The sequence below is a fragment of the Cervus elaphus genome, chromosome 13 (assembly GCF_910594005.1).
Source record: "Cervus elaphus chromosome 13, mCerEla1.1, whole genome shotgun sequence".
Classification (NCBI taxonomy): domain Eukaryota; kingdom Metazoa; phylum Chordata; class Mammalia; order Artiodactyla; family Cervidae; genus Cervus; species Cervus elaphus.
This window is the reverse complement of record NC_057827.1, coordinates 60,160,917-60,188,499: the sequence shown is the minus strand read 5'-3', so window position 1 is coordinate 60,188,499 and position 27,583 is coordinate 60,160,917. Positions and strand designations below refer to the sequence as shown.

General features: G+C 36.7%; 1 protein-coding gene across 5 annotated transcripts in view; it reads right to left on the bottom strand.

Moving 5' to 3' along the window:
• UNC79 (unc-79 homolog, NALCN channel complex subunit) overlaps positions 1-27,583 on the bottom strand; it is a 267,633-nt gene that overhangs the window by 149,703 nt on the left and 90,347 nt on the right. For all 5 annotated transcript variants that reach the window (XM_043922505.1, XM_043922506.1, XM_043922507.1 and 2 more), the window contains 4 exons: positions 14,234-14,298; positions 9,087-9,175; positions 8,401-8,441; positions 5,829-5,857 (listed from right to left, as the gene is read on the bottom strand). In XM_043922505.1, coding sequence (XP_043778440.1) covers positions 5,829-5,857; positions 8,401-8,441; positions 9,087-9,175; positions 14,234-14,298 — 224 coding nt within the window. The remainder of the gene's footprint in view (positions 1-5,828; positions 5,858-8,400; positions 8,442-9,086; positions 9,176-14,233; positions 14,299-27,583) is intronic.

Here is a 27,583-nt window from a genome sequence, read left to right as displayed (position 1 = left end):
CACTCTTTCTATCAAGACCTAAAGAATATGTCAGTTGATAACATGGGAACGTCAAAGCACAGTAGTAACCATGCATAGACACAGCTGTTGAACATCAGCTACAGAAAAAGAATCAACAGATGAAGTGTGAAAAACGGTGCAGTGTAAGAGAGAGATCCAGAGTTCAGGGCAGTTTATTATCAGAGCTGCCCTTACAGGAAGCAGAGGGGCGAGGCAGCACCCACGCCCACATCAAGTCACCTGAGGAGCAGTCAGGAAATATCCTTGACCTCTCCATAAAAGTGTGCCCAAGCCTGTTAGAGATGCCACCACCGCACACTCAAGAGCTGGTGTCAGAGAGCATTTCACCCTTTTGATAGAGCCTGTTAAGATGGAAAACACTGAAGAGGAATACGATTATATGTATATGCATAACTGAATCACTTGAATGTCCACAGGAAACTAACAGAACATTGTAAATCAACTATTATCCAATAACATTTTTTAAAAAATATGGAATCAGAGAAATAGTACCCTAAGCCATTATGAACTCAGGGCTTAGAGAAGATTGGAGAACCTTCTATGACAGATACCTTGGGGGAACAGAAGAAAGAAGAAAGCAAGTACAAAACCTACATCCAGACATTGACCATGTGTTGAATTGCCTATCAGAAAAATCATTTCAAAGTAAGGCTTGTTCCACTTCGATTTTAGCACAAGGCTTTGGATACAAGTGCTGGGAAAATCTCATTTTCTGAACAGGACTCAGGTCAATAAATCATAAAAGCAAGTTTAAATTTTTATGATCTTTTTTTCCCTTTTATTAATGGTTTTAAAATTATTTGTTAAAATGCAATGTATTTCTTCTGCACCAAGGCCTACGTCTTCTTCAATATCCAAGTCAGTCCTGACTTCTCCACGTGAGGTATATTTCTTGCTTTGTGCTCTTTCTTTCTCTTTGACATACCAAGTTTCATTCTGGAAGCACATGAATCCTTACCGGTTTGGGGCTTCTCCAAACCAAACCAAACCACATCACTAGCAGCATGGTTTATGTCAGAGTATATTGTTAGCGTTTATTTCTTCCTTTTGGTTGTAATTAGTCTTTGTTCCTCTGGGATTCCCACTGTTACATAAACAATAGAATGTGGATATGGGTTTAGTGTGGAGAAGGAAATGGCAACCCACTCCAGTATTCCTGCCTGGAAAATCCCATGAACAAAAGAGCCTGGAGGGCTACAGTCCTTGGGGTCGCAAAGAGTCAGACATGACTGAGCAACTAACAAACCGAACAGATGGGTTTAGTGGGTAGTTATTAGCTATAATAAAGTCCTGATGTTTAAGACCTACAATCTCCTATCTTATGCCCTGGTCACAAATTATTTACATTCTTTCCACATGCAAATTCCTAGCTGGAGGTTCAAGGTGGTCTCATTTAAATTAAGTCCAGCGGTGGTTGAGGCTCTTTGGGTTTGATTCCTCAGATAGACTACCATGTGCCCTGAACCTAGATGGGTTGTGCCGGCTTGAACCAAGAAAACATGGCAGAGTGATACTTGTACGACTGCCAAGGCAATTTCTAAAACAACATGCTGCTTCCACCTTGCGGTCTGAGAAAGTTCTCTCTTCAGAAGCTTCCTCATCAGGATACTCTTCTCAGGATTCTGTCATGGCCCAGGCATATGGAGAGGTAGTAAGTCTCTACTCAACAAGGCTGGCTAAGTCCAGCCTTCAAGTCACCCCATCCCAGAGCCCTAACATATGATCTAGATGCCACTAGATAATTTCAGCCCCTAGCTATTCAAGTCTCCCCAGTGTGTGCATGCATGCTCAGTCACTAAGTCGTGTCTAACTCTTTGTGACCCCATGGACTGTAGTCCACCAGGTTCCTCTGTCCATGGGATTTCCCAAGCAAGAATACTGGAGTGGGTTGCCATTTCCTCCTCCAGGAGACCTTCCAAACCACATCTCCTGCATTGGCAGGTGGATTTTTTTAACAATGATCCACCTGGGAAGCTGCTAGTTTTCCCAAATGAGGCCCTAAATATCATCAAGCAGAGATAGGCTGTGGACTGTGCCCTGCCCAAATCCCTGACCCTCAGAATCTAAAAGCATAATTAAGCAGTTGTTGTTTCATTCTGCTACATTTTGAGTGATTCCTTAGGTAGCATCTGGGTATACTGCATACATTAGTAACTGGAATATAAACTTAAAGTCAACCTAACCTGCTTTATCACCATGTACCATCTATTCTAAATAATATCAGTGATAAAAATACCTTGCCCCTAAATAACCTTTGGTTGGTCAAAGTTCTAAACAATTGCTATGGTTCCTACTAAGTTTTTTCGATTTTTTTTTTTTTTTAGTTGAAGTGAGAGTTGGACAATAAAGAAGGCTGAACACCAAAGAATCGATGGTTTTGAGCTGTGGTGTTGGAGAAGACTCTTGAGGGTCCCTTGGACTGCAAGGAGATCAAACCAGTCATTCCTAAAGGAAACAAATCTTGAATATTCATTAGAAGGACTAATGCTGAAGCCGAAGCTCCAATACTTCGACTACCTGATGCAAAGAGTCGACTCACTGGAAAAGACCCTGATGCTGGGAAAGACAGAAGGCAAGAGGAAAAGGGGATGACAAAGAGATGGCTGGATGGCATCACTGAGTTTGAGCAAATCTCCAGGAAATGATGAAGGACAGGGAAGCCTGGCGTGCTGCAGTCCATCACAAAGAATCAGACACAACTGAACAACTGAACAACAACAATAGTTGATTTACAACATTGTGTTAATTTCTGTACAGCACCTACTAAGTTTAAATAGGGCTTCGCTGGTGGCTCAGATGGTAAAGAATCTGCCTACAATGTGGGAAACCCGGGGTAATATATTTCCAAGCCACAGACAGTCCTCAACGCTGTGAACTCAGCTACATGCATTCATTTCAAAAATAAACCAGAGAGATTTCTCTTGAGTTCAGATTCAGCTGGGTATGTTTTCATATGTTCACTCACACCACTGTTTCACTTCTTGGAATTTTTTCTCATAATTTTATTTATTTATTGGCTACACTAGGTCTTCGTTGCTTTGTGCAGGCTTTCTCTAGTTGCAGTGCGTGGGCTTCTCATTGTAGTGGCTTCTCTTGTTGAGAAGCTTCAGTAGCTGCAGCATGTGGGCTCAGGAATTATGGTCTACAGACTTAGTTGCTCCATGGCATGTGGAATCTTCCCAGACCAGTGGATTCTTATCCACTGTACCACCAGAGAAATCCTCACTGCTTAGAATTTTAAACATAAATAAGTAATTCCAAGTGGTGTCATAGAATAGCAAAAATGAAATTAAGAAAAGTCTGTTTCTTGATGCTTATTTGACATAATCTTTTTTTTACTGTAATATAGTTGATTTACAATGTATTTGATACAATCTTGACATTTATTTCAAACCTACAATTCAAGTGTACAATATCTAGTACTGAAAGAGGTAAAGACACAAGCTTTGCCCAAAGCAAGCTTGAAACATTATGATCTATTATGAACCAAATAAAAGTTCTCAAAATGAACTTTCATATAAAATACATTTATTAAATAATAAGTAATAAAATGTGCTAACTTTAAGCTTATTACCGAAAATAATTTTGTCACATAAATGAGGAGAGTGTTAAAAAATGATCCATTGTGGGTGTCAAATATGTTAGGTATACCACCAAAGCCAGGAAATGTCGATTTAGAAAATAAAACTGTTTCTCATCCTAGTCTCTCCAGCTTGTAAAAGATTCTCAAAGTAAGAAATAGCCTCAGGATAAAAATGAAATCAAAAGTATGGTGAATGACTATGATCCTTTGTTAAAACTTCCAAAAGATATAAGGTGATGCCCAGTTGAGCGTCTCAGCTAGACTATAGCTTCTAATAATGTTAAGGGCAGACTGAAATGCCCACAATATAAAAGGAACTGTCTCAGAAAGAATTACAGATGTGGCTTTGAGGGCACTGAACTCCAATGAGATTCACAGAAAATCCGCAAAGTTTTAAAGAAAGGCATACTAGTAAAAGCACCACCAGCAGACTAAAAGGGACACACACAGTGGCACAAAGAGAGGTCTATGGAACCCCATTTCTACAGGCGGGAGGCAGACTGAGAGAGTTACTCAGTTGTAACATGGGTTATTTCTTATTAAAAAGGAAACATGTCAGAGAGTGGAGGAAAGATCCCAGGACAGAAATGAATTAGGAAACTACTCCCGGGAAGCAAAATCAGATGCTAATCAAGACATATTTGCTATCCCTGGAGACTGAAAAACTGCTGACGTGTTCATGGCTGGAGTTGCTATAGACTAGTAACAGCTATCTGCTTGCCCTTCCTCTTTTTGAGCAGAGGTCTATTGCTGTCATCCTATCCCTGTCTCACCATTTTGTGTTGGGTATGTAGAGGTCACATAACTTGCTTTTTAATTCACCAGTCTCTGGTTCAAGAAAATTTGCACCTGGAGGGTTTCATCAGTGAGCAGACCAGATGCGGATCACAAGACAATGGACTTGAAGCCTGAAGCCATAAGGGGGTTAGACTTTTGCAGGTCTTGTAAGGTGGTAAGAATATTTGTCATACAGAAAGAATGTAAGTAATTATGTCCAGAAGGTGAATTGTGGTAGATTAAATATGGTCACAAAATTCTTGCTGCTCCTTCTCTAAAAGAGGAGGAGTCAATTTGCCCACTTGTTTAAACTGTGCTGTGCTTTGGACTTGCTTTGATCAATAGAATGCAGCAGAAGTGATGCTGGGCTACCACTGAACTTCAGTCTCAAAAGGCCTTGCAGCCTCCTCTCTCACTTTCTCAGAACACTCATACCTTGAGAACAAATCCAGCCTAGACTCCTGGAAGATGAGACACCTAATGGAAAGAGGGAGGGCCAGACACCCCAGTCATCCCAACCATTCCAGCCATCTCAGTTGAGGCTCCAGACATGTGAGTAAAGTCATCTGGGCCAGCAAATCCACTAACTGACTGCAAATACCTGAGTGAGCCTAGAAGTTTATCAAGAGAACTTTTTAGGTGAGCGTAGGCAGGGCAGCTGATCCACAAAATTGTGATCAAATGTTTGCTGTTCTAAGTTAACACATTTTAGGATAGTTTATTACATGGCAATAGAAAACTGAAACAGCCCTCCAAAGGTATCCACTCATAACCAACTCCCAAAAAGTTTAAATGACATGTACATGGTCTCATAGCTAGATGGGAAGACAGCTGACCAGAATCCAAATATCTCAATCAACCAGTCCAGAGTTCTTTGTATGACATCATACTACCTTCTCTTGTACCTCTCAAACAACTAGAGCAAGAAAATAAGATGGAAATAGCTCAGGGAAAGTGTCACGAACAGTGGCTATTTGAAGGTAGAATCTTTAACTAGAGATATCATTCACCTCACATATAAATATGTATTTTCCATATATATATTTGGTCTGGTTATGTTTTTGACACACAAGTGTTGGACCACTTGCACTCCACTTCCAAACAATAAAGATTTTTAGCAAACAAGATCATCCTTTACCAAAATTAAGTTGCATTGTCATTCACTTTTGTATTCAGATTTCTACCCCAGAGTTACACATATGCTTTTATTTCATATTATTTTTCAAAAACACTGTGCATATGATGGGTAAGCAAAAGCAGAAATGGAAATAGAGATCATCGAGACATAGCAATCTTGCATGCTGAATAATTTCCTTTCCCCCTTCACAAATACAGTGACATGTATGTACTGGGAAACCATGGTGCAGAAATGAGACAGATGTCAATGAATGAATTTACATACAAACACAGCAAATCATGCCTCACCACACAGATGGTTTGCTCTTACCTTCTTCTGACATATAGCAGATATTTCAGCTGTAAGGGGAAGGTACACAAAATATCAACAAAAAAGAGAGCCCGTTTTAAATAAGGGCAGCCATGAAGAAGAGTAAAAACAAGCTTAGTAACACAACCTCCAGATTTGGCCAAAACACCTTTCTCCTTTGTCTCATGAATTGTCATCTACTCATTCTTAATGAGATTAAAAATACCTGTGTGCTGCAAATACTTTACCTATACTTAGAAATAATTCAACCTTCTCAGATATGACTTAGAATTCAGATCAAATAATTTTAATCTCACCCAGTCATTTGACAGAGAACAAAATTGAGGGTTATAGGAGTTCTTCAGGATCATACAGACTATCAAAGGTAGAGACCAATCAATCCAGAAATGTCTCTGGATTCCCTGTCTACTGCTCTTCCATTATGCTATGACACTGAGTTGATGTGATAAAGTTTCACCATGGAGATGATTTGCTATATCAGAATTGTAGGAAAAAAACTTAATAACTTAAATGAATTAGACTCAAATTATCAACTAACATCAGTCTTTAACTAGTGCAAAACCAGTTGCAGGCTTATTAAGAGAAAATATCTTTCAAACCCATGGATAGGTCAGTTGGAGTAAGGCTGTCAAACTACCTTAGTACTTAAGGATTAAGTTTAATAAATGGATAAAACTCTTTTTAGTAGGCATACCAACTATCTCCAAGAAAATTAGTGGTTGATAAAACTTGAAAATAATTTTTCTAAGAATCTGTTAACATTTCCCCTGAAATAGTAAGTGCTCAAAAAATAAATTAAACCATTGCTAATAGTCTATATCACAACTTACTAACAAAATCAAAGGTAAATGTCTCCCAAACTCCATCTGGAAATTATGAATTAGTGAATGCCAAATCAATGAGATTAACAACTCAGTTTTTAAAACAGATTTTGTTTAATTAATGGTTATTTAACAGTTTGATATCCTGGCATTTATCTTAAGCTGAGGTTAGTGGGTCATCTCTCTGGATAAGTAATGAAAAGTTATGATCAATTTTCTTCAACAGATGAATATTATCTAGAGATGACCAGAATTCAGCAACATATCTATACAACAAGTCCCCTACTGCACATTTTATTCTGAGAGTGCATTTGTAAGTCCAATTTGTTCATCATGTCCAACAAAGTTAGCCTAGGTACCCAACTAACACAATCAGTTGTATATACCACTGCTTTTATGCTTGCTTCCAGACATTCTGGGCTTGAAATAAAGATACTGTACTATTGTACTCTATATAATACAGTACTATACAGTGAAGTACACAAAAATACAATCACTTGTGGAGAACGCACGCACCCAAGACATTCCAGACATGTGAACTAACTTATGAGATCGGACATGCGAACACAAGTTTGCATCTCTGAAAGCTCACAACTGGAAGGGTTGTATGTAGGGGGACTTAACTGTATTTAAAATGTAATTTAGAACCAGACTATGGGTTTTACCTCAGAGCACTGGAAGTTCACTTGCAAGGTAGCCTAATTTAAGAGGGGAAAAGTTACCTTTACCCATGTAAACCCAAATCTTTTTACAGATATTCTTATATAAATTTTTAAATGTCTCTTTGGAGGATATAGCGGCTGACGTTATTGATCCATTTTACAAATGCAGAGCACTGATTAAATAATTTATTTCTTAAGGTTGAGATAATCTAATATTGAGTTAAGCTATAAAGAAACAATGTATAATTATCGTCAAGCAAATTCCTTTAGTTTTAAAAAAAAAAACTGAAATTAGTTAACATAAAGTGTTTACATGTAAATTCTTTCATGTAAGTTCTTCTATTATCTACCTCTGAAGTTAAAGATCAATTTCCTCCCACGTGTCTGATCTATACTCAGTATGCCCCCAGCTTTTTCCACCTTTCATCTTTCTTCTGCTTTCCTGAGTATTTTTCCTGGTCATTTCAGCCTGCAGTTAGGTGACTGGGATATCTGCCTCCCCACACATAGAGAAATGTTCTGTCTTCCACCTGCTAGCTTACCAGGCATAGCTTTCAGAACTCTAACAAACTGCAAGCATTACAATCTCATCTTTTCACTGAGATGGGCCAGATATATTTATTTATCCCATTTTACTGAAGGAGAAACTGACACTCAAAATGATTCAATGATTTTCCCTAAAAACACAGAGCTAGTAACAGTGGCAGAAGAAAGACCTATTATTCAAAAGAAAGACCTATTATTCAATGCTCTTCTCACTGATGTTTTTTATTCTCGTTCTGGCCTGGCACAGCAAGCATATCATTGGCAACACAGAAAATCCCTTAAGACAGAATTCAGCTTTGGTTATACAGAATCCTGATTCCAACACCTACCCTTAATTTTGGTAGAAGTAATACTTCTTACCTTAATATTCATGTGTGGGTATATTACAACCAAGACATTGATACAATGCTTCATATAAATGAATATTCATAGCAAATAATACTTTGGTTGCTGTCTTTGTAAAATAAAAACAGTACAAAAGGAGACAAATCAACTATACCATCACAATTATTTATTATTCATCCTTCCTGAAGTAAACCATACCTTGCGGCAGAAGAACATCAATCAGCCATTCACTGTGGTCCCTATAAAGAACAATAGAATCCATTTTTGAGCCTTTCTGCAATGTTACCCTTCCACATGAATGTTTATAAGCTGCACGCTATTGTTAAAACACTTCTAAAAGAAAGGACATGTAATTAAGAGCACTATCCTAATAAACTTCTAAAATGTCTAATGCATTCCAGTTAAATTATAAATTATAGGCATTTCATCATATTCAGTTATCTTTAAATGATATTTTCCAGATGCTAATTAAGTCAACCAAAATACGCATGATTTGTAGAAAGCTGAGTGTGATTCTGTGAAACTAACAAGCACAGAAAACTCATATGAATTTTATGTCACGTTTGAAAACCACAGCTTTCTTTTCTTTTTCACTGTGGCCTTTTTAACAGGGTCATTTGAAAATCGGAGCTGCTTTATTAAGTGGAATTGCTTTCTTTTGTCACATGGAGAGAAATACTGAAACATTTCAAAGCTAGAGAAATACTGAAACATTTCAAAGCTGATGTCTTTTCAAATGAAAGTTTGCTATATATTAAATATCTGACAAGCTAACCTTTAAAAAACTGAGAGGCTAATGGGAAATGAGAGTAACGTAATCAATATAAGACGAAGTGATTATTCTTCTCAGCGTAGCCCAATTAGATTGCCTTTTTTGTACCTACCCTGCAATCCGCTGGCTGCATTCTTCACAGAGATACAACGGGGGTGGTTTATCACCCAAAGCTACAGACAAGGAGGGGTCTATACACATCTGAAACACAGGAAAAGACAGAATGAACTCTCTTGCCCCATTTATCACGTGCCGTATGTCAAGGACACAAATGTTTCAGTAACAGATTTTTGAAAGCAAAGCAGAATAAACATTTTTTAGTAAAACCCATTCAACCTAAAACTGTTTTTCCAATACGGCGATTTAAATGTGACTAGTGTGGTTTTTCATTTCTCCTGTTATTTGCAATGCAAGAAACAAGTAGTGTCAAGAAATGCATCCTCATTCTACAAAGATAAAAAATCATCTCATTCAGTGGCTGTTCAAATTGCTTCTGTATTACTCACCCAGTAATTCCCTCTGTAATGTGGTAAACACAGTAATCTCTCTTTGGGAATAGGAAAATGCATTATTAAGATTTAAAAATCATAACTGTTAGCGGAATGCTGGCAGTAGAGAATTTTGCTTCTCAATAGACCTCATTCAGAAAATTTAGCATTAAATCTAACATTGAGTGATTCCCTTGTCTTACTCTGGAATCTAAAATCTAGATATCCAACTTTCACTTTCAGGTGTTTTTTTTTTTTTTTTTGTCCACATATGATCTGTAGTTTGTTTAACTGTATAGTATTCTGTTCAATTATTTATGGCTATTTTCATTAGCCTAAGTACAAAGATGAAAAGTGTTCATGTTAAGTGATCACTAGGATATTTCAAATACTTGGATGTTTTAAATCAAATGGACAAAATATTCGAAGACAAACTGGATTTTGTACTTTGCATCAGTCTAAATGTTTATGACATACCAAAGAAATTTTGAATTCTGTTCCTGCCCTTCAAGAAATAATCAATCCATGCTATAGCTAAGTATGTAGTTAACATACCTAGGACACAAATTCTTCTAAAACTTCACTCTGCCTTTTCTTTAGTTTTTGTTGCTTTTCTTTTTTTTTTCACCGATTTAAAGGGACAAGTGAACTGAACTTATAACCCAAACAGCTTGTCATTTAAAGTTAAAACCCTTAGGAGTTTCAATGGTTGGGGAAGCAAGGGTTAGAATTTAAACAATTATACCATCAAAATCTGTAAATTATATATTCCCTGGTGCTAAAGGCCCAGTGTGAAAATTTTCCTTAGGTAAGATTCATGCTTCCTTTAATGCAACGAATAACCACTTTTTGGCATGTCAAATCAGGGACTGGTAAACCTTCTGCATATGGCCAAAGGGCAATTTCAGGTTTTGTGGGTCATACATTCTCTGTCACAACTACTCAACCCTGCTGTTGTAATAGCAGCCAGAGACAATGAATAAGCAAATGAGCATAGCTGTGTTCCAATAAAACTTTATTTGCAAAAACAGGCAGCAGGTCAGATTTGGCTGAGAGCCATAGCCTATTTCACAAGGTGCTATTTCAAGTAGGACCAAGTAAAACCAAAAAGCAGAGTGTGATATAATCGACTATATTTCCAACATACTTTCCTTTTAGAATCTATCATAACTTTTGGCTCTTGTTCTTACTTTTTTGCAACCTATTGCAAAAAAAAAAAAAGATAATATTTTTTCTATTTGGCAAATTATTATGTAACCAGGCTTCCCTGGTGGCTCAGTTGGTAAAGAATCCGCCTGCAATGTGGGAGATCTGGGTTCGATCCGGGGGTTGAGAAGATCCCCTGGAGAAGAGAAAGGAAGATCCCCACTCCAGTATTCTAGCCTGGAGAATTCCATGGACTGTGTAGTCCATGGGGTCGCAAAGAGTCAGACATGACTGAACAACTTTCACAGTTATGTAACCAAGCAGGACCTGATGGGGCCTTCCGGAGACAGACACCTCCCCCAAGTCTTCTGCTGTAGCTCCTCTCTGAAGTTACCCAGATAACAGTATCTGATGAACATTTCTCAGGTTGTTTTATAGATACTAAAACCACCACCAAATGGAAGAAGTTTATTTGATGATCATGAGTACGTAGCCCCAGATGTACTGTGCCTAAGGATTGATGATGTTAACCCCTGTGACACTGCTGTGTTACCCCACCTTCACCCAGTCGGAGAATTGTGTCGATCTGACCACAGACCCTGAGATCGCCTCCGGCTCCCTCACCTCACTTGGCCTTTGAAAATGCTTTGCTGTTTCAGCACTACCTGTCCCAGACTATTTGTATGGCACATTACAATAAATGTTGCACTTGCCTTCACCACAACCTGGTATCAGTAGTTTTAGCTTTACTGCATGCAGGTGGGGCAACCCAAGTTTAGTTTGGTAACAATTGCTGCCTAGTGTTATGCCTCTCTGTTATGGAGATACTGGGTTTTTTGTGAAGATAAATCCCCGAGGTTTTCCCAAATACCCTATATGGACCTGTTCTTCAGTATAATTAATTTACTGTCATTTCTTTGTCATTGATACTTTGGTTAGACAAAGATATTTTTTCATTCCACTCACCCCAAAAAACTCCTAGGATGTTATAACTATAAATAGTTAATAGTGATTAGCTAGTTGATCTCTGACATGTTAAATGAATTAACATAACCCATAACTAGATTTGTGGCTAGTACTGTCAATCCCATTCTACTCTGAACAGATCAGTTTACAACCATATTAATATGTTCATATCTGACTGATCTGTTACATTTAAAAATAGTTATTTTCTGTCTATAAATATAATACATGCCCAAGGCAGAGGCTTCAGAAAATGGAGAAAAGGAAGGAAGAAAATTTAAATAACTCATTAACTCTCCATCTCAATGCAGTTGCTAGTACCATTTTAATGAGCATTATCAGTTGGTTTTCACTGTGAATGTGAATATAAAATCCTTATACCTAATTTTTAAGCTAAATAGGCATCATACTGTGTAATTTCATAATTTTCTTCTCATTTAACATTACTCTATAAGCTTCTGAATTTGGGGTAACTTGATCTATTGTCATATGCTCATATCTCCGTGGATTTGGGGAATGCTCATATCATAAAGAAAGAGCAACCCTGAGCCAGACCTGTGGTTAAACCAGCCCCAGCACAGGAAGTGTCAGTAAGAATGTTACCTCTCTGGGAAGTGTAGAGCAAAAATGCAAGAGGAAGTTCTTTAGGAAAACTTGGGTTGAGAAAGTAATCTTTTACAGATGAGAAAAACTTTTTAGAACTAGACAGAGGTGGTGGTTGCATAATATTGTGAATGTGATAAATGCCACTGAATTTTCCACTTTAAAACAGTTAGTTTTATGCTATGTGAATTCTACCTCTATTTTAAAAGTGACAGAAGGTAGAATGGTTTGGCTTATTTCAGAGGACTGGCTATAGGGAACGGCCTGTGAGAAAATTGAGGCTGGTCCAGAGGACAGGACTGGACTGTTTGCCTAGAAGAGAGGGAGAATTTCTAATTCATGATGACTTCTGTGGGAAGGAAGCCAAAAGCCATTTCTAATCAGAATGCAGCCTGACATAAAATCAAGTAAAAATAACTGGAAAATTAGACAGATTTTCTGTTGATGTCTGGGTAAACCAAAAGAGGGCATTGTGACTCAGGCAGAAAGAAGAAAAGACAGATACAGAAACCAGGGGAACCGTGAAAGTCTCACCATTGTGAAGAATTAAGCTGAGCTCTGTGAATAACATTCGAACTCATCCGTGTTTAGCTCAAAATGTCCTCACACCAGAGAGTACCTGTGAACCCCAAACGTCTATGGACGTTTGCGGAAAGATGCACATAGCGGAATGGGAGAGGACTGTGCTGCCATTGTTGGGTTACCCTCACCTGCTCTTTCTCAGCATGCAAGTGTTAGTTGCTCAGTCATGTCCAACTCTTTGCAACCCCAGGAACTGCAGCCTGCCAGGTTTCTCTGTCCGTGGGATTCTCTAGGCAGGAATACTGGAGTGGGTTGCCATTCCCTTCTCCAGGAGATCTTCCCAACCCAGGACTCAAACTCGAGTCTCCTGCACTGCAGGCAGATTCTTTACCGTCTGAGCCACCAGGAAGCATAAATTCATCCAATTTGCTTTCATCAAAAGAAAAGATAAAGCATAATAACACAAAGATGTTCTTTTTTGGTAAGATATGTCTAGATGACAATGTGATGATTGACACTCCTTTTCCACTTTTGGGGTATGAAACACATACTTTATTTCATTTATATTTTTGTGGTTCCATTCATACTTTTTATATCTCATTTTACCTTTTCTACTCTGTTTCTATAAAATGATAATATTATTTTTCTATTATTTGGTAATCTTCACAGCCTACCTATCTACCTGTCTATAGAACAAGGGAGGCAAACTCCAATGACAACAGGTTCTAAAAAGTAACTTGAACTTTAGTCACTTGGCCTAATTCCCACTTGTTGTAATATAAAACTTAACCTTTGCAAATCCAGACACAGGTCTCTCTATCCAACTGTTGTATCTGACAAATATATCATAAATAATTTTGTTAAGTGATGTGATCATTTTTCTTAATATTCAACTTCAAAGATTCAGGGTCATAATAGGATAGAACCAATTTGATGTTTTAGAAAAAGAATAAGGCTGAGAAGGTACCTAGTTCAGGCTGTGTGACCTTAGGAGAGTTACTTGACCTTTCTAAACCACTGTTCCCTTACCTCTACTGTAATTTTCTATGTATTTGCTATCCAACAACCTCTCAGTCATTTCAACAAAAGTCACATTTGTGAATTGAGCTCAGACTTCACAAATTTATCTATTTTTGCCCTATGACTTTGAATTCACATAATAATAGACCACTCATAAGTTGTAGCAAACACATCAAAACAGGGCAAAGTACATCTCTTTGAGTTTATTAGCCCAAAGAGAAACCAGTCAAGGACGATGTGTTTCACCAGGATTACTCTGGTGACTATCCCAGTTTCCGACAGCACTTGGCTATGAACTCAGAGTCAGATTTGCAGACACCACTATGCATTGCTCTGTCTTGAACCAACCCACCAAAATACAGTCAGATCAAAGCAGAGTATACTAATCTGAGACTACCACAGAAAATAGGCTTCTGCTTTACAGAAAAGGATGCAATCTCCCTTTCACTTAGGAATTTGCTCCTGATAATTTCACTACTGACAATACAATATTGCCCCAGGTCTGGTAAAACAGTACCTTCACGGCTGGTTTGTTAATTGCATTGTGGCATTCGATGTGCTGGCAGTGGATGGGGTTCCAAGCTGTAAATCAAAGCATAGCTGATGAGCATTTCTCACTGAAAGTATTTGTGCCCTAAGTAAAAAAAGTTCTTTTTTCACTACTTTTCCTTTTCCTAAATAGAACCATCACCAGGTTTTCTAAAATAATTATTTTTTTAATCTATGAAGTATTTTCTAATTTAGCAAACACATCACAACTCCATCCATTTTCCCATTGGGAAGATAAGCTAGTGTAAGGTGGCATACCCAGAAACCATAATATTACTTCATGATGATACCATAATATGACTACATGATGATATGCCTAGTAAATTTTTAGAAGTTTTTACATTTATGGTTGCACTTGATCCTCCAAACAACTCTGTGGGAGAGATACAGCAGATTATTAACCTCACTTTATGTGTAAGTTAAAATTTAAAAGGTTAGGTTGCTATGGCCACAGAGTTAGTAAGTGACAAGCTGCAACTAGAACACATATCTCTTGCTTCTCAAAACTCTGTTCTTTTCACTATAGCATACTAGGCTAAACAGCCTAGATTGTTGGCACCAAGAAGTTTTCATATTCATAATAACTGCTACAAGTGGATATGTCACCGTTCCATTTCTCACCCCATCCCCATAAAATGTGGGGACTGAAAAGATGAGTTTCTTGCCCACATGAAATGCACCTCTTTCACATGTTGTACTTGCTAAATCACTTTAGTTATGCCCAACTCTTTGCAACCCTATGGACCATAGCCCACCAGGGCCCTCTGTCCATGGAATTCTCCAGGCAAGAATACTGGAGTGGGTTGTCATGCCCTAACTGACTTTCACACATTACCCACAGTCTAAATCTCTGCTAGTTTGTTCATACCCAACTCCTCAACACAGTATACACACAGAGTGAAGACAAGAACCAAGAGAACTGAGACAGATCAGAACAAGAATTACAATTACTTATCATCATCCAGAAGATTCTATAGCCCAAAGCACTTAGTTAACAATATTCCACCATAAAAAAGTCATAGGTTTACATGTTTGAAAGTAGGACATTTTTGTAAATTGCCGTATTCTAAACCTCAGATATGCAGATGATACTACTCTAATGGCAGGAGTCAATGACGAACTAAAGAACTTCTTTATGAAGGTGAAAGAGGGGAGTGAAAAATATTCATTGGAAAGACTGATGTGGAAGCTGAAGCTGCAATACTTTGGCCACCTGATGCGAAGAACTGACTCATTAGTAAAGACCCTAATGCCAGGAAAGATTGAAGGCGGGAAGAGAAGGGGATGGCAGAGGATGAGATGGTTGGATGGCATCATCAACTCAATGGACATTAGTTTGAGTAAGCTCTGGGAGTTGGTGATGGACAGGGAAGCCTGGCATACTGCAGTCCATGGGTTTGCAAAGAGTCAGACATGACTGAGCAACTGAACTGAACTGAATGGCAGAAAGTGAAGAGGAACTAAAGAGCCTCTCGATGAGGGTGAAAGAGGAGAGTGAAAAAGCTGGTTTAAAACTCAACATTCAAAAAATTAGATCATGGCATCTGGTCCCATCATTCATGGCAAATAGATGGAGGAAAAGTGGAAACAGTGGCATATTTTATTTTCTTGAGCTCCAAAATCACTGCAGATGGTGACTGCAGCCATGAAATTAAAAGACACTTGCTCCGTGGAAGAAAAGCTTATGGCAAACCTAGACAGTGTACTAAAATGCAGACACATCACTTTGCTGACAAAGTCTGTATAGGCAAAGCTATGGTTTTTCCAGTAGTCATGTATGGATGTGAGAGTTGGAACATAAAGAAGGCTGAGCACTGAAGAATTGATGCTTTCTAATTGTGGTACTGGAAAAGACTCTTGAGAGTCCCCTGGACTACAAGGAGATCAAACCAGTCAACCTTGAAAGAAAGCAAAACCGAATATTCATTGGAAAGACTGATGCTGAAGCTGAAGCTCCAGTATTTTGACCACGCGATGTGAAGAGCCAACTCATTGGGAAAGACCTTGATGCTGGGAAAAACTGAGGGCAGCAGGAGAAGGGGGTGACAGAGGATGATATGTTTGGATGGCATTACCAACTCCATGGACATGAGTTTGAGCAACCTCTGGGTGATAGTGAAGGAAAGAGAAGCCTGGCATGCTGCAGTCCATGGGGTTGCAAAGAGTTGGACACAACTTAGCGACTGAAAAATATTTGATAAGAAACTAAAAGGATGGGAAGGAGGAAATGAAAGTGCACAGGGCTTTTATATTACATGCAAACTAGTATAATATTATTTGAAGGTAGACTATGAAGTTAAAGGTGCATATTGCAATTGAAGAATTGTAAAGTAATTCTTTTTTTAAAAAAGCTATAGCTACCAATTCAAAGAGAGAAAAATGGAACAGTAAAAACTAATCCAAAAGAAGGCAAGATATCCAAAAGGAACAAAGAATAGATGCAACAAATAGAAAACAAACACAAGATAACAGATATAAGCCTAATAATATCTATAATTACATTAAGTATAAATAGCCTAAACAATAAATACATTAAAAGACAAAGATTGTCAAATAGGATTTAAATTTCCCAAAATGCATGACCCAAATATATGCTGCCTAAGAGAAACACACACTTGAAATATAAAAAGAGATAAGTTAAAGTTGATGAGAGAAAAACTGCTTTGATTCAAATGCTAATCATAATAAAGCTGGAATGTCTATATAAATATCAGACAAATAGACTTCAAGACAAAGAATATTACTGGGAACAAAGAACGATATTTCACATTGATGAAAAGGTCAATTCATCAATATAACAAAACAACCATAAATATGAGTGTATCTAATGACAGAGCTTCAAATTATATAAAGCAAAACTGACAGAGCTTAGAGAAGAAATAAGTCCATAATTAGTGTTGTAAATTTCAACAATCCTCTCTCAGTAATTGATGAAACAAGCAGACAAAAAAAATCAGTAAAAATAGAAGACTTGAACAACATTCTCAGCAACTTGACTTAATTGATAATGATGGAATTCTCCACTCAACAACTGGAACAGACACAATGTCTAGGAGACATGTACTAAGGGCACAGGCAGCATTTACTAAGACAATATTCTCATCCATAAAGTAAGCCTCAACAATTTAAACGGAGTGATAAAATAAACTACGTTCTCTGACCTCAATAGAATTAAACTAGAAATAAATAACAAAAAGATATCTAGAATATAACCAAATATTTGTACATTTAAAAAAGCTTACTTCTAATCAATCCATAAATCAAAGAGAAATTATTCATTTCTAAAATACAATGAAAGCACAGCATTTTGAATTTGTAGGCTGCAATTAAAGCAATGCTTAAAGGGAAATTTTTAGCTTTAAATTCTTGCACTGAAAAATTTTAAACGTCCAAAATAAACGATTGATACTTCTATTTAATAAGATACTAAAAGAACGAATTCAATCCAATATTAGTAGAAGGAAGAAAATAACAAAGATAGAAGTACAAATCAATAAAACTGAGAACAAAAACCAACAGAAAATCATAAAACAAATGCTGTGGTTTTTCTTGGAAAGTTCAATAAAATTGATAAGCCCCTAGGTAGACTGATGAATTAAGAAATATAAAGAAACAAACTGTCAATGTCAGGAATGAAAGTTGGACATCACTGCAGATACTAGACACATGCCAATAAATTACATGAGTTGGATGAAATGCTCACATTCATCACAAAATTCAACTCAATAAAAAGCAGACAGTTAAATGCCCCATTCTATTCAATTGAATTCATAATGCAAAACTTGCCCACTAAGAAAACCTCAAGACCAGATGGATTTACCAGATGGATTCACTGTTAACTATTAAAGGAATAAATAATACAAATCTTACATAAACTGAGAAAATAAAAGAGAAGGAAACAATTTTCAACCTATTTTATGAAGCCGGCATTACTTTGTAAACAAAACTAGATGAAAACATTACAATAAAAGAAAGGTAGATCAATATCCCTCATAAATGCAGGAGCAAGAACACTTAACAAAAAAATGAGCAATTAAGTCTGGCAGGCTAATATAGCTGAAAAGTGGAACGTATCCCAGGAATGCAAGGTTGTTTTAATACTGCAAAGTAAATCAATGTAATTCACCTTATTAATGGAATTAAGTGAGGAAGTCATATGATCATTTAATAGGAGAAATCACATTTGACAAAAACTGACATTCATTCACAATGAAAATTCTCAACAAACTATGAATAGATGGGGACTCCCTCAACATGATAAAAAGCATCTGTGAAAAACTTACAGCTAACACCATGTTTAACAGTGAAAGTCTGAACACTTTCCTGCCACAAATGAAGGGGAAAAACAAAGAAATCCATGCTCAGTACTTCTATTCAATATTAAACTGGAGATAAGAGCCAGTGCAATGAGAAAAAGAAAATAAGCAAGGAAGTGGGGAAAGAAAGGAAGGAAGGGAAAGAGAAGGAGGGAACCAGGCCTGTAGGCAGACAAACATATTAGAAGGAAAAAAAATTATCTTTATTTGCAAGAAAGCAAATCATGTATACAGAAAATCTTAAGAAATTTACAGATAAGCTACAAAAAAAAAATCAGTGAATTTAGCAAGGTTGAAGCTACAAAAACTTAAGTGAATTTAGCAAAGTTGAAGGATGTAAATTATAACTCTATATAGTGGCAATAAACAAGTAGAATATTACATTTTAAAACACTATTTACAATAGCATCCAAAATATAAAATATTGAGGAATACCTTTAACAAAATATCAATAGGACCTGTACACTGAAAACTAGTAAATATCGCTGAAAGAAATTAAAGATTTTTTTAGTTTATTTGGACATTTCTTATAAAAGTAAACATATACTTATGAAACAATCCAGTATTTTCACAGCCCAGTATTTATCAAGAGAAGTAAATGTGTATCTTCATAAAAAATACTTTTTTATATGAATGTTTATAGCTTTAATCATGATAGGTAAAAGTGGTCATCAAGAAACCAATGGATAAACTGTGATATAGCCATACAATGCATTACTATTCGATATTTTTTAAATGAATTACTGATATACCAACATGAATAAACTTTAAAAACATTATGCTAACTGAAATAAGCAGACACAAAAATAGCATATACTATGTGATTCCATTCATATGAAATCCTAGGACAGGCAAAACTAGTATATAATGACAGAAAGCAGAGCAGTGGTTGTCTATGGTGAACTTACTGAAGAGAAAGCTGGAGATATTCTGGGAATGATGGAAATGTTCTGTGTGTTGATTATAGCTTTGATTATATTAGTATATACATTTGTCAAAAGTTAACAAACTATGCTTAAAATGTATTCTTTTACTAAAGGAAAATTATAACTCAATAAAATTGTTTTTTAAAAAATGAAGGATCAACCAAATGTATACTTCAAAGGAAAAGAAACAGTGTACTGAAACATGAGAGAAAATGTTTATCTGATTATCATCTAGCCATTGAATCAAATTAGGAAAGTGTATGGCATCTCGAACATAAAGCAAGAACACAAGACCTCTATAAAAACAGGAACAGAAAGTCACAATAATTTAGGGTGACAAAGGATACTAACAGAATGAGACAAAAACAGATTTAGGTAAAGATATGATAAGAAGTAAGTGAAGATGCTCAGTCGTGTCTGACTCTTGGCAACCCCATGAACTGTAGTCTACCAGGCTTCTCCGTCCATGGGATTTTCCAGGCAAGAGTACTGGAGTGGGTTGCCAAATGATAAATGCAATTAAACTAAAAATGAAACAGCAAAATTAGCAACACTCATTCAATGCAATAAATAGTGCTCAGTTAGGGTAAAAGTCAACCAGGTTATAAAGAAAATTAACCTAAGAAGCTATACCAACATATGCATTCAGCAAAAACAAGACCTGTAGCTTATCATAGCTCAGATCAAGAGCTCCTTATTGCAAAATTCAGACTTAAATTGAAGAAAGCAGGGAGAAATCACTAGGCCATTCACGTATGACCTAAATCAAATCCTTTAATGATTATATAGTGGAAGTGACAAATAGATTCAAGGAATTAGATCTGATAGACAGAGTGCATGAAGAACAATGGAGGTTTGTAACATTGTACAGGAGGCAGTGATCAAAACACCCCAAGAAAAAGAAATGCAAAAAGGCAAAACGGTTGTCTGCGGATGCTTTACAGATTGCTGAGAAAAGAAGAGAAGCAAAAAGCAAAGAAGAGAGGGAAAGATACACCCATCTGAATGCAGAGTTCCAAAGAATAGCAAGGAAAGGTAAGACAGGCTTCCTAAGTGAGCAATGCAAAGAAATAAAGGAAAAAAATAGAATGGGAAAGAGATGTCTTCAAGAAAATTAGAGATACAAAGGGAATATTTCATGCGAAGATGGGCACAATAAAGTACAGAAACAGTAAGGACCTAACAGAAGCAAAAGAGATTAAGAAGACGTGGCAAAAATACACAGAAGAAATGTACCAGAAAAGGTCTTAATAACCCGAATAGCCACAATGGTGTGGTCACTCACTTAGAGCCAGACATCCTGGGGTGTAAAGTCTAGTGGGCCTTAAGAAGCATTATTATGAACAAAGCTAGTGGAGGGGATGGAATTCCAGCTGAACTATTTCAGATCCTAAGAGATGATGCTGTGGAAGTGCTGCACTCAATATGCCAGCAAATTTGGAAAACTCAGCAGTGGCCACAGGACTGGAAAAGGTCAGTTTTCATTCCAATCCCAAAGAAAGGCAATGCCAGAGAATGTTCAAACTACCATACAATTGTGCTCATTTCACATACTAGCAAGGTAATGCTCAAAATCCTTCAAACTAGGCTTCAACAGTGTGTGAACTGAGAACTTCCAGATGTACAAGCTGGATTTAGAAAAGGCAGAGGAACCAGGAATCAAATTGCAGACATCCGTTGTATCATAGAAAAAGCAAGGGAGCTCCAGAAAGACATCTATTCTGTTTCATTGACTATGCTATAACTTTTGACTCTGTGGATCACAGCAAACTGTGGAAAATTCTGTAAGTGATGGGAATACCAGACCACCCTACCTGCCTCCTGAGAGACCTGTAAGCAGGTCAGGAAGCAACAGTTAGAACCTACATGGAACAGCAGACTGGCTCAAAATTGGGATAGGAGTATGTCAAGGCTGTGTGTTATCACTTTGCTTATTTAACTTATATGCAGAGTACATCATGCAAAATGCTGGGCTGGATGAATCACAAGCTAGAATTAAGATTGCCAAGAGAAATATCAATAACCTCAAAAATACAGATGACACCACTCTAATGGCAGAAAGCAAGGGGGGAACTAAAGAGCCTCTTGATGAAGATGAATGAGGAGAGTGAAAAAGCTGGCCTAAAACTTAATATTTAAAAAACTAAGATCATGCCATCCGGTCCCCTCACTTCATGGCAAATAGATGGGGATAAAATGGAAACTGACAGGCTTTATTTTCTTGGGCTCAAAAGTCACTGCAGATGGTGACTGAGCAATGAAATTAAAAGATGCTTGCTACTTGGAAAAAAAGCTATGACAAATTAATTTAAATATATTTATACAGCAATATTTTTAAAAAGCTTTTTTTTAAGAAAACAGATAAGGCTCCATGAATTAAGAACAACAAAAGTAACTTCTATAACAGACAAAATCACTGGTTTAAGGCTTGTCTTCTATAACTCTGAATGCCAGAAAACAGTGAAGCAATTTTTACATATTTTTCACAGTGAAGCAGAGGTTTTTTTCATGATGAAATAGAAAGACACTCTTAAATATACCTAACCTTGAAAAATATATACATTCCACCACTGAAAATATTACAGAAAAAAAATTCTGAGTTCTATTTCCCCAGAAATGATAGACAAATTAATTCAAGCCAATTCTCCTACTGAGAATACTTAGAAAACCAGACACAATTAAATGCAAAAACAAATGAACCCAGAGAATTTTATGGGAGAATTGTGGGGCCATGATCCAAAAGAAGAAGGGATTGCCAAAAGGTGGACCTGGCATTTGAGTCCACTCTTTCTCCTTTGCCTATTTCTCTTTCTGCCAATTCTGCAACATGAGCCAACAGACTCTCTGACACAAGAGAACTAAATTTGGAACTGGTTGACTACCAAAGAATGGGAAACCTAAAAATCACCCTAGGCTGTGGGTAGAGGTCCCAAGAGGTCACACCCTAGGAGTAAAGGGGAAACAGAAATAAACCAACCCTCATAGGGACTGAAGATGAGCTTCAAAATATCTCAAGAACTTACCGTAGATTTTTTTTTTTGAGCTGCATTAAAGTGACCTGGGTTACCAATGTCTACAGTTTCCTTCCAGAAGCAAACATAAATACTTTCTGAAGAAATACAATTTAATCCTAAACCCCAAATTAACTCTATAGTTTTTCTATCTAATATCTTGCACAATTATTTTTTTAAGAACATAAAACAAAAAGATAAGAAAGCAAAAGAAATTCAATAGAATCATAGCCTCCAGAGATCTAGAATACTGAGTTATCAGAAACAGACCTTAAAATAAATATGCTTAATATATGCTATAAAGTAAGACAAATTAGAGATTATAATCAAATACTTGGAACTTTTAAAGCACCAAATGTAAATTCTAGAATTTAAAAACATAATTAACAAAATGAAAAATACATTTGGGAGGCTAAACAACTAATGAGGAGGAAGAAAAATCAGACAAAGAGATTTTGAATGAAGCATAGAAAGATGAAATAGAGGAGAATGCAAGAAATATCCATAGACAACATGGGAGAGAAGATCTAACACATGTGTCATTGGAATTTCAGAAAGAAAGATGAGAATATGGTATAAGCCATTGCTGAAGAAATAAGGGAACTTTCAATTACAACCATGATATTTTAATAATACATGGACTTAACCTTCAACTGGAAAAAAATGTATAAAGCAATTCATTTCCAACACTGGGTGTAGATTTTAACACAAGATTGCAATCTTTTGAAAAAGGAAGAACACACAAATAAAGTTCTACATTCACTTTGGTTTTCTGCCTGGGAATATTTCCAAACTGCAGCAAAAAGAAGTGGATCCCAATAAGTAATTAGCATTTTCAGTGAGTAGAGGAAACATCACAGTGAAGAATTGCTAAGGCAACTGGAAATTGAGTAAAGTAAGAACAACAGGGAGTGCCAGAGAACAGGTCCCATAAATCTGTGTAAGGATGCTCCTCAAGTCCTTGGCTTAATCCTAAACTTCATGGGCTCACAGAAAAGCTCTACAAGGACTAGCAGAGAACACAAGTTTAATGGCTTAATGGCTAAAAGGTGAACAGTGATTTTAGAGGTCACATAGTGCTAGAGATACACTGTATTTCCAATATAGCCAAAGTAAGTAACTTTGGCGAACACACCAGGAATTTAGGAGCCCACAGATAGGTCACTACTAAAAAAGTAAAAGCCAATCTCTCTGATGAATATAGATATAAAAATTCTCAATAAAATACCAGCAAACTGAATTCAACAGCACATCAAGTGGGACTTATCACTAGGATGAAAAAGTTGTTCAACAAACACAAATCAATAAATATGATACACTGCGTTAGCAAAATGAAAGAAAAAATCATATGATTACCTCAACAGAAGCAGAAAAAGCATATGACAAAATTCAATATCCATTCTTGATAAAAAAAAAAATCTTAACAAATCAGGCATAGAAGGAAAATATCTCATCATTAATAAAGGCCATATATAACAAGTCCACAGCTAACATCATACTCAGTGGTGGAAGTTTGAAAGCTTTTACTCTAAGTTCAGGATCAAGACAAAGTACCCACTCTCACCACCCCTAATCAACATAGTACTGAAAGTCCCAGCTAGAGCAATTAGGCAAGAGAAATAAATAAAAGGTATGAGAATTGGAAAGGAAGATGTAACCTTATTTCTACTTCCAGATGACATTATATTATATACAGAAAATCCTAAAGACACAACAAGAAAACTTACATCTCATCAATGAATGCTGTTAAGTTGCAAGATACAAAATTGAGATGCAAAAATCAGTAGTATTTCTGTACACTAACACTGAACTTTGTGAAAAAGAAATAAATCAACTGAATTTTCAACAGCATCAAAAATTATAAAATACTTAGGAATAAACTTAACCAAGCAAGCAAAAGACCTCTAGTCTAAAAACTATAAGACAAAATTGTTTAAAAAAATCAAAGAAGACACGAATAAATGGAAAGGTATCCCATGTTAATGAAGAGGAAGAGTTAATAGTGTTAAAATTTCAATACTACCAAAGTCCATCTATAGATTCAATGCAATTCCTACCAATATTAAAATGACATAATTTATAGATGTGAAAAACATTCTTAAAATGCATAAGGAACCACAAAAGACCTCAAATAGTCAAAGAAATTCTGAGAAAGAACAAAGCATGAGGCATCACATTCCTTGATTTTAAGCTATACTTTTAAGCTATAATAATCAAAATAGTATGATAGCAACATAGAAAGAGATCTACAACCAATGGAACAGAACTGAAAGCCCAGAACTAAACCCAAGCATATACAGTCAATTAGTATATGACAAGGGAGCCATTCTCCATCTTTCTCAATGGAGAAAAGATAGTCTCTTCAGGAAGTGGATATTCACATGTAAAAAAATAAAAATAAAACTGGACCCCTATCTTGTATTACTCACAAAAATTAACTCAAAATGAATTAAAGACTTAAATGTAAGTCCTGAAACCATGAAAATTCTGGAAGAAAACATAAGAATAAAGCACCTTCACATGTGTTTAATTATCACCTTTTTAATGTGACACCGAAGCATAAACAATAAAATCAAAAACAAATAAGTGGGACTACACAAAACTGAAAGTCTTTTACACAGCCAAAGAAACCTTCAACAAAGTGAAAAGCAATCTATGGAATGGCAATAAATATTTATAAACCATATATCTGATAAGTAGTTAACACCAAAATATATAAAGAATTCATAGAGCACAATAGCAAAGAAAAAGAAGAAAACAGTAAAAAAAAAAAAAAAAAAAAAAACAAGCAAAGGACCTAAATAGCTATTTTCCAAAGAAGATATGCAAAAAGCGAACAGGTACATGAGAAGATTCTCAACACCACTAGTCATTAGGGAAATGCAAATTAAAAACCACTATGAAATACTACCTCACACCAGATAGAATGACCATCATCCAAAAGACAAGAGATAAGAAATGCGGAAACTTTCTGCAATATTGTAAATTAGTACAGCCTTATGTAAAACAGTAAAAGGAATACTCAAAAAATTAAAAAATAGAACTACCATTTCCACTTCTGGAAATATGCCCAAAGGAAATGAAAACAGTAACTTGAAAGGATATCTGCAGCCCCATTTTCACAGCAGCATTACTTATGATAGCCATGACATGTGAGCAACGTAAGTGTCCATCAATCAATAAAAGATGAGAGTTCAAATTTCCAGTTAAAAGATAAATAATTACTAGGAGTTGAGGTACAACATGAAGATTATAACTAACACTGCTGTATGATATATAGGATTTATATAGGAAAGTTATTAAGAGAGTAAATCCTGAGTTCTCACCACATGGAGAAAATTTTTTTCCTTTCTCTTCCTTGTGTTGATATATGGGATGATGGGCACCAAACTTATTGTAGTAATAATTTCACAATGTATGCAAATCAAATCATCAGGATGTACACCATAAACTTATACAGTGACATATGTTCTTTTCAATAAAACTAGAAAAAAAGGAAAATTTCAAATAGAAAAAAAAATGAAAAATTTTTCAAAAAAATAAAAAGGGCAGTTTAATCTTCAAAAGAGCAACAACTTGGCATGAAACTAGAAACCAACCACAGAAAGAGAAATGAGGGAAAAAACAACTCAGTTTGGTTCAGTTCAGTTGCTCAGTTATGTCCAACTCTTTGCAACCCCATGGACTGCAGCACGCCAGGCTACGTTGTCCATCACCAATTCCCAGAGCTTGCTCAAACTCATGTGCATTGAGTTTTGATGCCATCCAACCATCTCATCCTCTGTCATCCCCTTCTCCTCCTGACTTCAATCTTTCCCAGAATCAGGATCTTTTCAGATGAGTAATCAGGTGGACAAAATATTGGCACTTCAGCTTTAGCATCAGTCCTTCCAATGAATATTCAGGACTGATCTCCTTCAGGATGGACTGGCTGGATCTCCTTGCAGTCCAAGGGACTCTCAAGAGTCTTCTCCAACACCACAATTCAAAAGCATCAATTCTTTGGTTCTCAGCTTCCTTTATAGTGCAACTCTCACATCCCTACATGACCACTGGAAAAACCATAGCTTTGACTGGATGAAGCATTGTTGGCAAAGTAACGTCTCTGCTTTTTAATACACTGTCCACGTTTTTCATAGCTTTTCTTCCAAGAAGCAAGCATCTTTTAATTTCATGGCTGCAGTCATCATCTGCAATGATTTTGGAGTCCAAAAAAAATTAAGTCTGTCACTGTTTTCATTGTTTCCCCATCTATTTTGCCATGAAGTAATGGGACCAGATGCCATGATCTTAGTTTTCCGAATGTTGAGTTTTAAGCCAGCTTTTTCACTCTCCTCTTTCACTTTAATCAAGAAGCTCTTTAGGTCCTCTTTACTTTCTGCCATAAGGGTGGTGTCATCTGCTTATCTGAGGTTATTGATATTTCTCCCAACAATCTTAATTCCAGCTTGTGCTTCATCCAGCTCGGCGTTTCACATGATGTACTGAGACCAGTGGGATTTGATTAAAGAACTTCCACAGGACTGGGGAAACAGACTCTTAGAAGGCACAAACAAAACCTTGTGCACACCAGGAGCCGGGAGAAAGGAGCAGTGTCCCCACAAGAAACTGATCCAGACTTGCCTGTGAGTGTCCAGGAGTCTTGGGTGGAGGAGTGGGCCAACAGTGGCCTGCTACGCAGTCAGGGCACTGAATACAACAGTGCCTGCATGAGTCCTTTTGAAGGAGGTTGCCATTACCTTCATTACCCCTACCATAGTTTGGCCTCAGAGGAAACAACAGGGAGGGAACATAGCCCCGCCCATCAAATGAAGATTGGATTAAAGATTTACTGAGCATGTCTCCGCCCATCAGAACAAGACCCAGTTTCCCCCACAGTCAGTCTCTCCCATCAGGAAGCTTCCATAAGCCTCTTATCCTTATCCATCAGAGGGCAGACAGAATGAAAATCACAATTACAGAAAACCAACCAAACTGACCACATGGATCACAGCCTTGTCTAACTCAATGAAACTATGAGCCATGCCATGCAGGGCCACCCAAGATGGACAGGTCATGGTGGAGA